A 12,077-nucleotide genomic window follows, 5' to 3' on the forward strand; every position below is an offset into this window, starting at 1 on the left:
GAAATTATGAGAGTTTCTGCCATCCAAAAATACTCAGAAGGAGACGGGGAAGAGGAGCTGTAAAAACTCTAAAATATTTAAACAGACTTTGCCATTCCTGCTCTCTGTCAGTAGGGGTGCAGATGCTGACAGGGCCTTCTGTGTTAACAGGGTTTCCAAGTGGAACAAGAGGACAGGTCCCTGTCCCTGCCCATGTCTGCACAGCAAGGATGAATAAAAATAACCTGCATGTAGCTGCTGTGCACGTGAAGCCCCACTTGGCCAGAACCAAACAGGGCTCCCAACTTAAAGATGATAGAAAATCAAAAGGTTGTCAGAGTGTTAGAGGAGAAAGGTCTGTGGGAAAAGGCTTTGATTTTGCTGGAAGAAGTTTCTCCTAACCTGTCACTGACTTTTCTCAATGTAAAGCTCCCCAAGGCCTGAGACAGCAAATGTCCAACAGCAGCTCCATCAGGCACTTCCTCCTGCTGGCATTGGCAGACACGCGGCAGCTGCAGCTCCTGCATTTCTGCCTATTGCTGGGCATCTCCCTGGCTGCCCTCCTGGGCAACGGCCTCATCATCAGCGCCGTAGCCTGTGGCCACCACCTGCACACGCCCATGTTCTTCTTCCTGCTCAACCTGGCCCTCACCGACCTGGGCTCCATCTGCACCACTGTCCCCAAAGCCATGCACAATTCCCTCTGGGACACCAGGGACATCTCCTACAATGGATGTGCTGCCCAGGTGTTTTTCTTTCTCTTCTTCATCTCAGCAGAGCATTTCCTCCTGACCGTCATGAGCTACGACCGCTACGTGTCCATCTGCAAACCCCTGCACTACGGGACCCTCCTGGGCAGCAGAGCTTGTGCCCACATGGCAGCAGCTGCCTGGGCCAGTGCCTTTCTCACTGCTCTCATGTACACAGTCAATACATTTTCCCTCCCCCTGTGCCACGGCAATGCCCTGGGCCAGCTCTTTTGTGAAATCCCACAGATCCTAAAGCTCTTCTGCTCCAAATCCTACCTCATGGAACAGGGCCTTCTCGCTGTTAGTGTCTGTTTAGGACTCGGATGTTTTGTGTTCATTGTTTTCTCCTACATGCAGATCTTGAGGACCATGCTGAGGATCCCCTCTGAGCAGGGACGGCACAAAGCCTTTTCCACCTGCCTCCCTCACCTGGCCGTGCTCTCCCTGTTCCTTAGCACTGTCGTGTTTGTCCACCTGAAGCCTCCCTCCATCTCCTCCCCATCCCTGGATCTGGCTCTGTCAGTTCTGTACTCGGTGGTGCCTCCAGCCGTGAACCCCCTCATCTACAGCCTGAGGAACCAGGAGCTCAAGGCTGCAGTGTGGAGACTGATGACTGGATGGTTTCACAAGTATTAAACTGCCGGCCATTTTCTAAAAATCACTTGTAATAAAAGTAATGTTTGATACTTCTTGTCACTTTGGTTGTGGATTTTTTTCATATTGGCCACAAGAAATGTCTTTATTTGTGCCATTGCCCATTTTGTTTCTCTCCACCTTCCCTGTGCCCAGAGAGTGTGTCAATGATGGGCTGCGCTCTTGGTGGCTTTAAAAGAACTAAATGATCTCCCAGCAGAGTTTTCTACAGAGATGCCCTTTTGTTGCCTTCTCTGGAGCTGCAGCAGCAATGTCTGTGTGCAGAGCTGGGGGCAGATCAGTGCTGGCACAGCAGCTGTGCCCACAGCAGCAGCAGCACTTGGTGTTGTCAGTGCTGCTGCCATGGCCCTGCCCCGCTGCCCTGGTGGCCCTGGTTTTGCTGCAGGGCCTGAGTGCTCCCAGGGCCGGGCACAGCCCTGGGGGCGGCAGTGCCGGGGCTGCAGCAGGGACAGGCCATGGGCACTGCTGGGGCAGCGCTGATGCCTCAGGCCAGGGCCTGGGGGCTCCAGGCTCCTTGCCCAGGCTCTCTCAAGAACACACCCAGGCCAATGCTCAGCACAGAAAAGCCCTGTGAGCAGCCCCAGGCTGGCCGTGGGCAGGCTGGGGGCAAACAGCATGGCTGGGGCTCTGCAAGGGCCCTGGGGCAGACGGGAAGGAGCAGCAGAGCAGGGGCTGATCCATCCCCAGTGTGCTGCACAGCCCAGGACAGTGCCCCAGAGTGCCCTGATGGAGCTGCCAACAACATCCCCCCTCTGCAGCCCTGGCCTCTCCCCCAGCTCACACAGGTGCCCCATCCTTGCAGGCACAGACACAGCAGCACTGGCTCAGCAGTCCCTGTTTGCATTGCACACAGCAGGGGGAGCACCCCCATGCTGTTGGTGTGGGGACATGAACCTGAGGGAGCACAAATGCCAGGGGCCAGCAAGGGCTGGGGGACACCAGGGAAACCACTCAGCTTTGTCCTGGCCTCTGCAGTCAGCCAGCAAGTTTGTTCCCATCAGCTGGGAGTTTCCTGTCCCCCTGCAGAGGCTGTTGCTCAGAGCCAGGGCTGCCTGGCAGCCACCCCCAAACTGCCCTGAGCATTTCCTTGGCATCACTTTTGCTTTCTTTACTCTGTCCCCGGTATAACCGGTATAAATTTCTTGCTCTTGCCCATCCCTGTTCCCTGCCCTGCAAACAGCCCATCCCTGTTTGCCCTTTCAACTCTGGCCCCATTCCCAATTGCAGTTCCTGACTTGGCCCCATGGGAACGTCCCTTGGGCAGCAGGATCATCCTACAAGTGCTGCAGGAATTGTCTGCAGGCTCCTGCAGTGCCTCGTGCCACTCCCTTGCCAGAGGCATCCCAGACCAGGGGGGCACATCTGGGCTGCTGTGTCTTGCTCTGGGGCTCCCTGTTCTGGGCAGTGAGGAGGAGCTGCATAGGCTCTGCAGGACTGACAGGATGGGCTTTGGGGCTGGCAGGAGAAGCTGAGGGACCTGGGCTGCTGCAGCTTCTGAAGAGGAGGCCCAGGGCTCACCCTGCAATTGCTCCAAGGGTTTTTCCAGAGAATCACAGAATCAGCAAAGTTGGAAAAGACCTTGGAGATATCAAGTCCGACCTGTGCCCTGACACTGTCTTGTCTCCCCTGAGCCTTCTCCAGGATAAACAACTCTAGCTCCCTCAGCCACTCCTCAAAGGACTTGTGTTCCAGACCACTCCTCAGCCTTGTTGCCCTTCTCTGGACACCCTCCAGCCCGTACATGTCCATCCTATATTGGGGGTCTGAGAACTGGACACAGCACTCGAGGTGCTGCCCAAGTAGTGTCCAGCACAGGGGAAGAATCACTGCCCTGCTCCTGCTGGCCACACCATTGCTGATCCAGGCCAGGAGCCATTGGCCTTCTTGGCCACCTGGGCACACTGCTGCCTCATGTCCAGCCTGCTGTCCATCAGTCCCTGCAGGTCCCTTTCTGCCTGGCTGCTCTCCAGCAACTCTGTCCTCAGCCTGTACTGCTGCAGGGGTTGTTGAGGGCAAAGTGCAGGACCCAGCACTTGGAATTGTTAAACTTGACCTTGTTGGAGTTGGGCCCTGGATCCAGCCTTTTCCATGAGGCCCCAGAGTGTCCCAATGGTTTCCATGATTCTATGAGTCCACCCAGTGTCACAGTGTCCCTTTGGTTCCATGGGGCCCCTTGGTGTCACTAAGACCCTTGGATCCCTTGGGCCCCATAGTGTCACAATGGATTCTTGGTTCCTTGATGTGGAGAGTTTTGTTAACAGTTGGTTAGCTGAGAAAGGCCATGTTGACATAATGCTGCTGGTTAAGCTTGAAAGGGAAGTCAGCAGTCAGTGACCAATGACAGGCAAGGACATGATGCCCTTGCTGCAACATGAGGATAGGGAAGAGCGATTCCTGCTGAAAATATGCAGAAAGTATCAAAAGAATAACCACAAAAATGCAGAAGTAGGCGTAGTTGCTGATATGTAACTAACCAATCCTGAGCTCAGCTTTTGCAATATGTATGAAGCTTATTATGAACTGTATTTAACCCGCTGTATCGATCAATAAATCGGACCTGCGATGAACCAATTGGTGTCTGGGTCTCCTTCCATCAACAAATGGTGACCCCGAACATTTGCCCTCTTGTCTCAGATTAAAAGAAAAAGGGGGGAACGCGCCACGGTCGAGGAAGTTGAGTTTAGGTCCTTGCAGCCGGGACGGTGCCGGAATTTGAAGCACCCTCGAGGTTCACAACGGTGACTCGAGCCAATACGTGCTGCCGAAGTCTGGAGACCTGCAACAGCGCATGCTGACGAATAGGTATGGATAGGCAGGCAGCATATGATCTTTTCGCCGCGTATTTAGAACGGCGAGGAGGAAAGGGGATAGATTTAAAAAAGGAATTACCAGGGTTATTGGCTTACGGCCATGCTAAAGGGATTTTCGCTAACCCACATACAGTTCATGAGCTAGCAGATGGAAGAAGTTTGGGGATATCCTGTGGGATACAGTGTTAGACTATGATAAGTCAGCAAAGAAATTAGGCAAGCTATGGCGGGTGGTGTATAACACGTTGCTTCAGCATGTCTCTGAGAGAAAGGCAGCAGAAAGGGCGACAGAAGCTCATAAGAGGAATATAGGGTATGGTCGTGAGGATGATCCCCTGGCACCTTCTGTAACTAAGATACTTATGCCTAAGAGTCCCCAGCAGAGTGGTGTGGAGGATTTTCCTATAGACACAGTGGAACCATCTGCACCCTTCCTGTTGGGGGGGAGGGCGAGTTGGATGGTGGAGGTAAGAGCAAGCCAGCTTTGCCTCCGCCGCCAGCTTTGCCTCCGCCGCTTTCCCTGAGCGAGCCAGCTCCGGCGGGGGGGCCACTTCCCCCACGCGAGCCATCTCTGGTTCCACCGCCCCCCCCGCCGGAAAGCTCGGTCTCTGTACCGAAGTGCCAGCAGCATAGCACCCTTAAAGAGTCAGACCCTATCCCAGGGGCACACAGTGACCTATGGGGGGACATGGCTAAACAGAGGAGGGAAGCTTGGGCTGCTTTGGCAAAAGAAGTAATGCAAATGGGGGATGGCGAGGCGGTGGAAGTAGCTTCTAGTCTTGCATGTCCGGTCACATACACACCACAGTATGATGCACAGGGGAACCTTACGCATAATATAGCGGAATATACTCCCTTAGATTGGAAGTTGTTAGCTCAGTTACGTTCTACGGTTAGTCAGTTTGGAGTAAAAAGTGAACCTGTTAGGCAAATGCTAGATTATCTTTTTAATACTCAGGTTTTATGCCCAAATGATTTAAGAGGAATAGTGTGTTTAATATTCACTCAGCACCAGCAGTTATTGTTTAATGCACATTGGCAAGCTATGGTTAATGAGTCGGTTGCTGTACAATGAGCTCAGGGAGATCCATTACATGGAGTAACAGTAGAGGAGCTTATGGGCTTAGGGGCATATTTGCGTACAGAGGCACAGAGCAGATAAGCTTAGAGAGTCTATGCGATTAGTGCGTGCTGCAATAGACATGGTTAAAGAGCCAGGAGGGTTACCGGCTTATATGGGTATTAAACAGGGTAGAGAAGAATCATTTGAAAGTTTTATCGATAGGGCAGCTGCTGCCATAGATCGGGCTGGTGTTGCGGACTATATGAAAGGGGCACTATTAAAGCAGAGTGTATTACAAAATAGCAATCCAGCAACACAAAGAGTGTTAGCTACTTTAGGGGCAAATTGGACCATTGAGGAGGCATTAGAGCGAATGGCATTAATGCCAACAGCTTCACAGGCATTTATAGCAGAAGCTTTAAAGGAATTAGGATTAGGGTTGTAAAAGCAAGCAGAGTCTACTCAGAATCAGGTGTTAGCTGCTCTTGCTCCTCTCCGAAGCGGCTCACTGGCAGTCACGCAAGGAGGCTCGAGACCGTTCATCAAGTGTTACCGATGCGGCAATGAGGGACATACGCGTCGAGGATGTCGAGCAACTGGTATATGGTGTCAAAGCTGCCGATCTAGCTCCCACAATTCTACGGCTTGTAAGCGCCGGTCGGGAAACGATCAGAGGAGCGTGAATGGGGGCAGCGCCCAGACACAAGTTGCCGCTGTGACATCAGAGACACCAGCTGCCGCCGTAACATCACTGCCACCTCCTGTCTGCAACCAGCAACAGCAGGGAGCCTCGGTTTGGACTTATCAGCAGCAGTAGACGTCACGCTAATGATGAACCGGCCTGAGAGGATACCAACTGGAGTAAAGGGTCCTCTTATATTAAATGGACAAAGATGTGAAGCATTGTTACTAGGACGTTCCTCAACAACCATGCTGGGATCATTTGTATTGACTGGTGTTATTGATGCAGACTATACAGGGGAAATACAAATCATGGTTTACACCCTTTATCCCCCTATTAAAATAACAAAAGGACAACGCATGGCACAATTGGTACCGCTATCACAAATGACATTGGGTATACCATCATTTACTGGGCAAACACGGAATGAGAAGGGTTTTGGCTCTACTGGTGTTACACTTTTGACTGTGGATTCACAAAATAGACCAAAACAAAAAGTTGAGATTACCCATGGACATCAAAGCATAACCCTTTATGGATTATTGGATACAGGAGCAGATACCAGCATCATTTCTCCAGAAGAGTGGCCACAACATTGGCCCCTATTCCCATCATCAAACATGCTCACAGGAGTAGGAGGATTTACATTAGCAAGCAGATCGCCGCCTTTGTCGGTGTGCATTGATAATCAACAAGTATCTGCTGTGTTTTCAGTTGTTCAATTGCCTCCTACAGTTTCTTGCTTAATTGGAAGGGACATTTTAACACAATTGGGAGTGGTGTTAACTAACCATCACCCTTTGGGATAATTGCCATTGCTTGGACTTTCCCCATTCCACTCACCTGGAAAACGGATACACCGGTGATGGTTAAGCAATGGCCATTAAAAGGGGAGAGTCTTATGCACGCCCATGAATTGGTAAAGGAACAATACACACAGGGACACCTACGACTCTCCACGAGCCCTTGGAATACACCTATTTTTGTAATCAAGAAGAAATCAGGGAAATACCGTTTGTTACATGATTTATGAGCTGCAAATGACCAGATGGAACCAATGGGTGCCTTACAGCCTGGTCTTCCAAATCCAGCTATGATCCCAGAACACTGGCCACTTTTAATTATTGACCTAAAGGATTGTTTTTTCACTATTGGGTTGCATCCTGATGACATGAAGAGATTTGCTTTTACTTTACCGGCAGTAAATCGTAAGGAACCAGACAAAAGATTTGAATGGACTGTGTTACCACAGGGCATGCGCAGTTCTCCCACGTTGTGTCAGCTTTATGTTGATGCTGCATTACAGCCACTACGTCGCAAGTGGCCAGCAACTATAATATCTCATTACATGGACAATATTTTGTTTGCACAGCAACAACCATTTTCCTCTTTGCAGATTGACAGCATTAGAGATACTCTTGCAGCATATTCGCTTGTTATTGCTACAGAGAAAATTCAGACCACAAAGCCATGGAAATATTTGGGATGGACTTTAATGGATCAAATAGTAATACCTCAAAAATTGGAATTACAATTAGACATTAAGACTCTGCATGATGCACAGAAGTTGCTGGGAGACTTACAGTGGTTAAAGCCCATTGTGGGAATACCAAATCACTTGTTAGAAATCCTACGGCCTTTGTTAAAGGGCGTTGACCCCACTACTCCTGTATACCTGACAAAGGAGCACCATCTTGCCTTGCAGCAAATTAGTAACTGTGTACAACAAGGGTATGTGTCTCGTCGACAACTCGACTACCCCATTGACCTTACCATCTGGAATAGCCCTTGCCACTTGCTTGGTGCTCTCTCTCAACAACAAAAGAAAATGGGGGAGATACGGGTTTTGGAATGGTTGCCACCACCACTACAACATAAGAAAACAATATTTTCAAAAATCGAACAATTGGCTGTGTTAATCAAAAGGGGCATCTCAGAATTACTGAAGTGGATGGTCGAGAACCCGCTACCATTAGATTGCCTATGGAAAAAGAAACCTTAGACTGGTACTTGATTAATTCAAAGGATTTACAGGAAGCATTATTGACATCGTCTGCTAAAGTAGAGACCAGCAAATTAGTGCCCAGAGTTTTGCAATGGATGACAGAATGGAGCTGGATCACCCAACCGTTGAGAGAAGAGAGTGCCCCATAGAAGGAGCTATTACAGCTTTTACAGATGCAGGAAAGAAATCAAGGCGTGCTGCTGTCATCTGGCAAGAAAAAGGACAATGGAAGCATCAACTCCTCACAGCAGACCCTGCAGATAGCTTACAAACCCTGGAATTGTTAGCAGTAGTATGGGCAGTGTCCAACTTACAGGAGCCTTTAAATGTGGTCACAGACTCTATGTATGTCGCAGGAGTAGTCAGACGAATAGAGGAAGCAGCAATTAAGGAAGTGAATAATAAAGGATTGTATGAGTTACTGGTACAATTAAGGAAAGCTTTACGGGAGAGAAATGCAGCGTATTCTGTGATTCATATTAGGAGCCATAAATGGTCTGAAGGTTTAGGAGAAGGGAATGAACGTGCAGACAAATTGGTTACCTTACCCATTGATAACTCTTGTCCTGTTGATAAGCATACATTGGCCAGAGAAGCACATAGTAGATATCATCAAAATGCAAAAGGACTAGCAAGGAACTTTGAGCTGAGTTTGTCAGAAGCGAAGGCCATTGTTAGAGCATGTCCAACATGTAGTTATCATAATGGGGGAATAGGTTTAGGCGTCGGAGTTAATCCTCGAGGTTTAGAAATAAATGAGAAATGGCAAATGGATGTTACACATGTAGCTAGATTTGGTAGAGTCAAGTATGTGCATGTTACTATAGATACATATAGTCATTACATATGGGCTACGGCTCAGGCAGGAGAAAAAGCTATACATGTTATCAGGCACTGTTAAGTTGCTTCGCTGTCATGGGAGTCCCAAAGAGTATCAAAACGGATAATGGTCCAGCTTATGTAAGTGCTAGGGTCCAGAAATTTTTGAATCAGTGGTCCGTTAAGCATGTGAAAGGGATTCCATACTCCCCTACTGGACAGGCAATAGTGGAAAGAGCAAACGGCACCCTTAAGCAGTACATTGAAAAGCATCAAGATTTAAGAGACCCACAAGCATGTTTGGCTAAGGTTCTGTATGTGATCAACCATTTATGTATTTTTGGGGAAGACGATACCCCCCCTGCAATTAAACATCACCCGAGGTCAGGTCAGGAAACTACTAAGGAAACGGAGGTCTGGGTTAAGTATAAGAACCCGAGTACAGGATTATGGGAAAAGCCTGAAAAAGTGTTATACTGGAGTCGGGGGTATCTTTGTGTTTCCTCACCTACAGGGCCTTTGTGGGTGCCTGCTAAGTGGACTAAACCTATTTTTGATGCAGCATCTGGTGAACAACCTCACGGAGGAGGACAAGGAGCGACTGGGGAAGAAACTGCCTCTAGTCCTACGACTACTACTGCTACAGCTGAAGGGATACTTGAAAGCGGTGGACAGAGCACTGACGCATCACTACCGGACAGCCCAGGAGCTGATTGGTTTTATTGACTCATTATCAACCTTTTGCTTAACAGGTCCAGCAAACAAAAATTGCCTTGACTGTCACAATCCACATTGTGCTGCTTGGATAGCCCTACATTGTGGGGGTTGTGGTAGAACTTTTTGGATAGAACAATCATTATTATTGGGTTTGTGGTGCAATACTTGCCGGCACGAGTACATGTGGAGTGAAAACTGGCAGGATGAATTAAGGAGACAAACGGGGCAAAATGCATATGCAGCTTTAAATCTTTATGAGTCTCCTGAACAGAAAATTCTTGCTTATTACCAATGGGACGTACAATGTATTGTGAATAGACTCAAGGTTCAAAGTAAATCACGCTTAGCCTCTGCAAGGTGTAGAAAATTAGTGCCCCTAATGCAGCGTTCAATTGTAGGACCCATCAGGGGGGATCCCGAAAGAGCATTAGACTGCTGCATTGAAAAGTTGCAAAAATTGAGTTTGCAAGTGACAGGACCAGTGAAATTAGGAGCAGCAAAACTGAAGACAGATAAGAAAAAGAAGGCAAGAAAGGGAACAACCCCATCTGAGTAAGGCTATCAGTGATTGCTAGTTTTCTATGATTACGGCAATTTCACATATATGGGACCCTGCCTGGTGGGAGGGTGTAGTTGTTGAAGAAGACAACGAACGGCGATTGCGCTAAAGAAAGAGCTTGAACTGTTAGCCTCATATAGTAAGAAAAGTGAAGAGGCTTTGCAATCACCACCATTGAAGTGCTTGGATTGGGTTATAGAGACGAAATTTAATACTGATCCTTTCTTATGTTCACTTCCTTGCTATGTTTGTAAAAAGGATAATGATAGGTGCTATGCATGGGTAGCTTTGCATTGTGCAGATTGCAATAAGGTTTATTGGTACTCACAAAGGGCAATAGGACATTTATGGTGTAGACCTTGCTTTGGGAAGTGGATTCGAGATTCTTCCTGGTATAGAGCTCTTGAGCAAAGTACTGGCCTACCAGGAAGGTCAGGATTACAACTTTATGAGAGTGCAGAACAAGTAGCTATAGCATATATTAGGTGGAAGTTGCAGCAAGTACTTAGAGAGTTTGAAATTACTAGAGCCTCACACATCATAGATGCTCGCTGTAAAGCTAATTTGCCTTTAAACCTACCTAAAGCTATACCTGTAAGCAAGGATGCTGATTTGGAATTAGATCAGTGTATTCAAAGACTGACTCAGGACCGCATTAGCCATTCTAGCAAACCAGGTAAAAGACAGCGAAAGAAGAGAGAAAAATGAGGTTTGTTTTTATTATACTGCTCAATGCTGTAGCGATTAAAGCAGTAGGAATAACACATTTTAGTCAGCCAAGAGAAAATCTATGGGTAACACTTGCTAATCAGATTAACCAATCATGGCTTTGTCTTAGTCTTGGAGGGGTTACTAACCCATTTCGAACATGCCTGGTGGGACTTCCGGTGTGGTCTCCTGGAGAATTTTGCAGTTTAATAAATAATCAAACTTTATGCATGCATAACATGTCAAACATCAAATTGTCAGCACAACAAGGGTATACTGCAAGTCAGAGTGATGGCTATCGCCAATGCTTACTAATCCAATCACTTAACACCTCTTTGCATTCTCCTCCTGAAGAATTGGATCTTTTTGGAAGTACAAATGCCAGTATGTCTAACACTACAGCTGGCGGATGGTTTAGTTTCGAACCCTTGGATGCCCAGAATTGAAATCAACCTAAAGAAACATGGGCCACCTTAGATTCATCCCTGAATTTGAGTAAATTCTCTCCGCAGCATTACAGTCAATGTAACGGCACAAATATCACAGCACCAATGAAATTACCCACAGGAATATTTTTAATTTGTGGAGACAGGGCGTGGAATGGTATACCAGCTAAACCACAGGGTGGACCCTGTTATTTGGGAAAATTGTCATTGTTTCACCCTAATATGTCCTTGCTAATGCAGCTGAGTCAAAATTCAAACAGGAAGAGACGTAGCATACATGACTTAGACTGCAGCCAGGTAGGAGATCCACAGTTTTGGAGTACATTCAAACAAGTAGTAGTTTCAACTATCTTGCCAGGAGGATCTGCCAATAAAGCTATGAATTTAGCAAAGCAATTAGGGTGCTGGGCAAAGGATGAGCTAAACAAGACATCCCAAATTCTAGACATGCTAACCGCAGATGTGCAGAGTGTTAACCATGCTGTTTTGCAAAATAGAGCTGCTGTAGATTTTTTGCTCTTAGCACAAGGGCATGGATGTGAAGAGTTTGAGGGAATGTGTTGCATGAATTTGTCTGATCATTCGGTGTCCATTCACACTAAGATAAAAGAACTGCAACAAGGACTTCACAATCTCAAGGAAGAAGAAGGTTTAGGAATTGACGAATGGCTTAAAAGCTTAGGACTTGGACCATGGCTGAGGAACCTTGTGACATATGCTATAGGGCTACTGGGTGTAATTTTAATGTTTTTGCTTATTTTGCCTTGTGTCTTTAATTGTATTCAAAACATGGTCAGCCGTATGATAGCAAAAACCTGGCAGACTAGTCTTCTTGCTCAAGAAGAAAATGGGAGAAATGTGGAGAGTTTTGTTAACAGTTGGTTAG

At 47.5% G+C, this 12,077-nt stretch overlaps 1 protein-coding gene across 1 annotated transcript; it reads left to right on the forward strand.

Annotated features, from left to right (window-relative positions):
- The first annotated feature begins 428 nt into the window (after positions 1–428).
- On the forward strand, positions 429–1,364 carry LOC128942818 (olfactory receptor 14I1-like). The gene has a single exon (XM_054285470.1). The coding sequence runs from the start codon at positions 432–434 to the stop codon at positions 1,362–1,364; it is 933 nt and encodes a 310-aa protein (XP_054141445.1). The 5' UTR covers positions 429–431.
- Positions 1,365–12,077: the final 10,713 nt, after the last annotated feature.

Source organism: Melozone crissalis, unplaced genomic scaffold, assembly GCF_028551555.1.
Source record: "Melozone crissalis strain CALT ecotype California unplaced genomic scaffold, PUWL_Pcris_2 ptg000043l_1, whole genome shotgun sequence".
Lineage (NCBI taxonomy): Eukaryota > Metazoa > Chordata > Aves > Passeriformes > Passerellidae > Melozone > Melozone crissalis.

Coding starts and splice junctions, on each gene's coding strand:
- LOC128942818 (XM_054285470.1), top strand. CDS start 432: ATGTCCAACAGCAGCTCCATCAGGCACTTCCTCCTGCTGGCATTGGCA.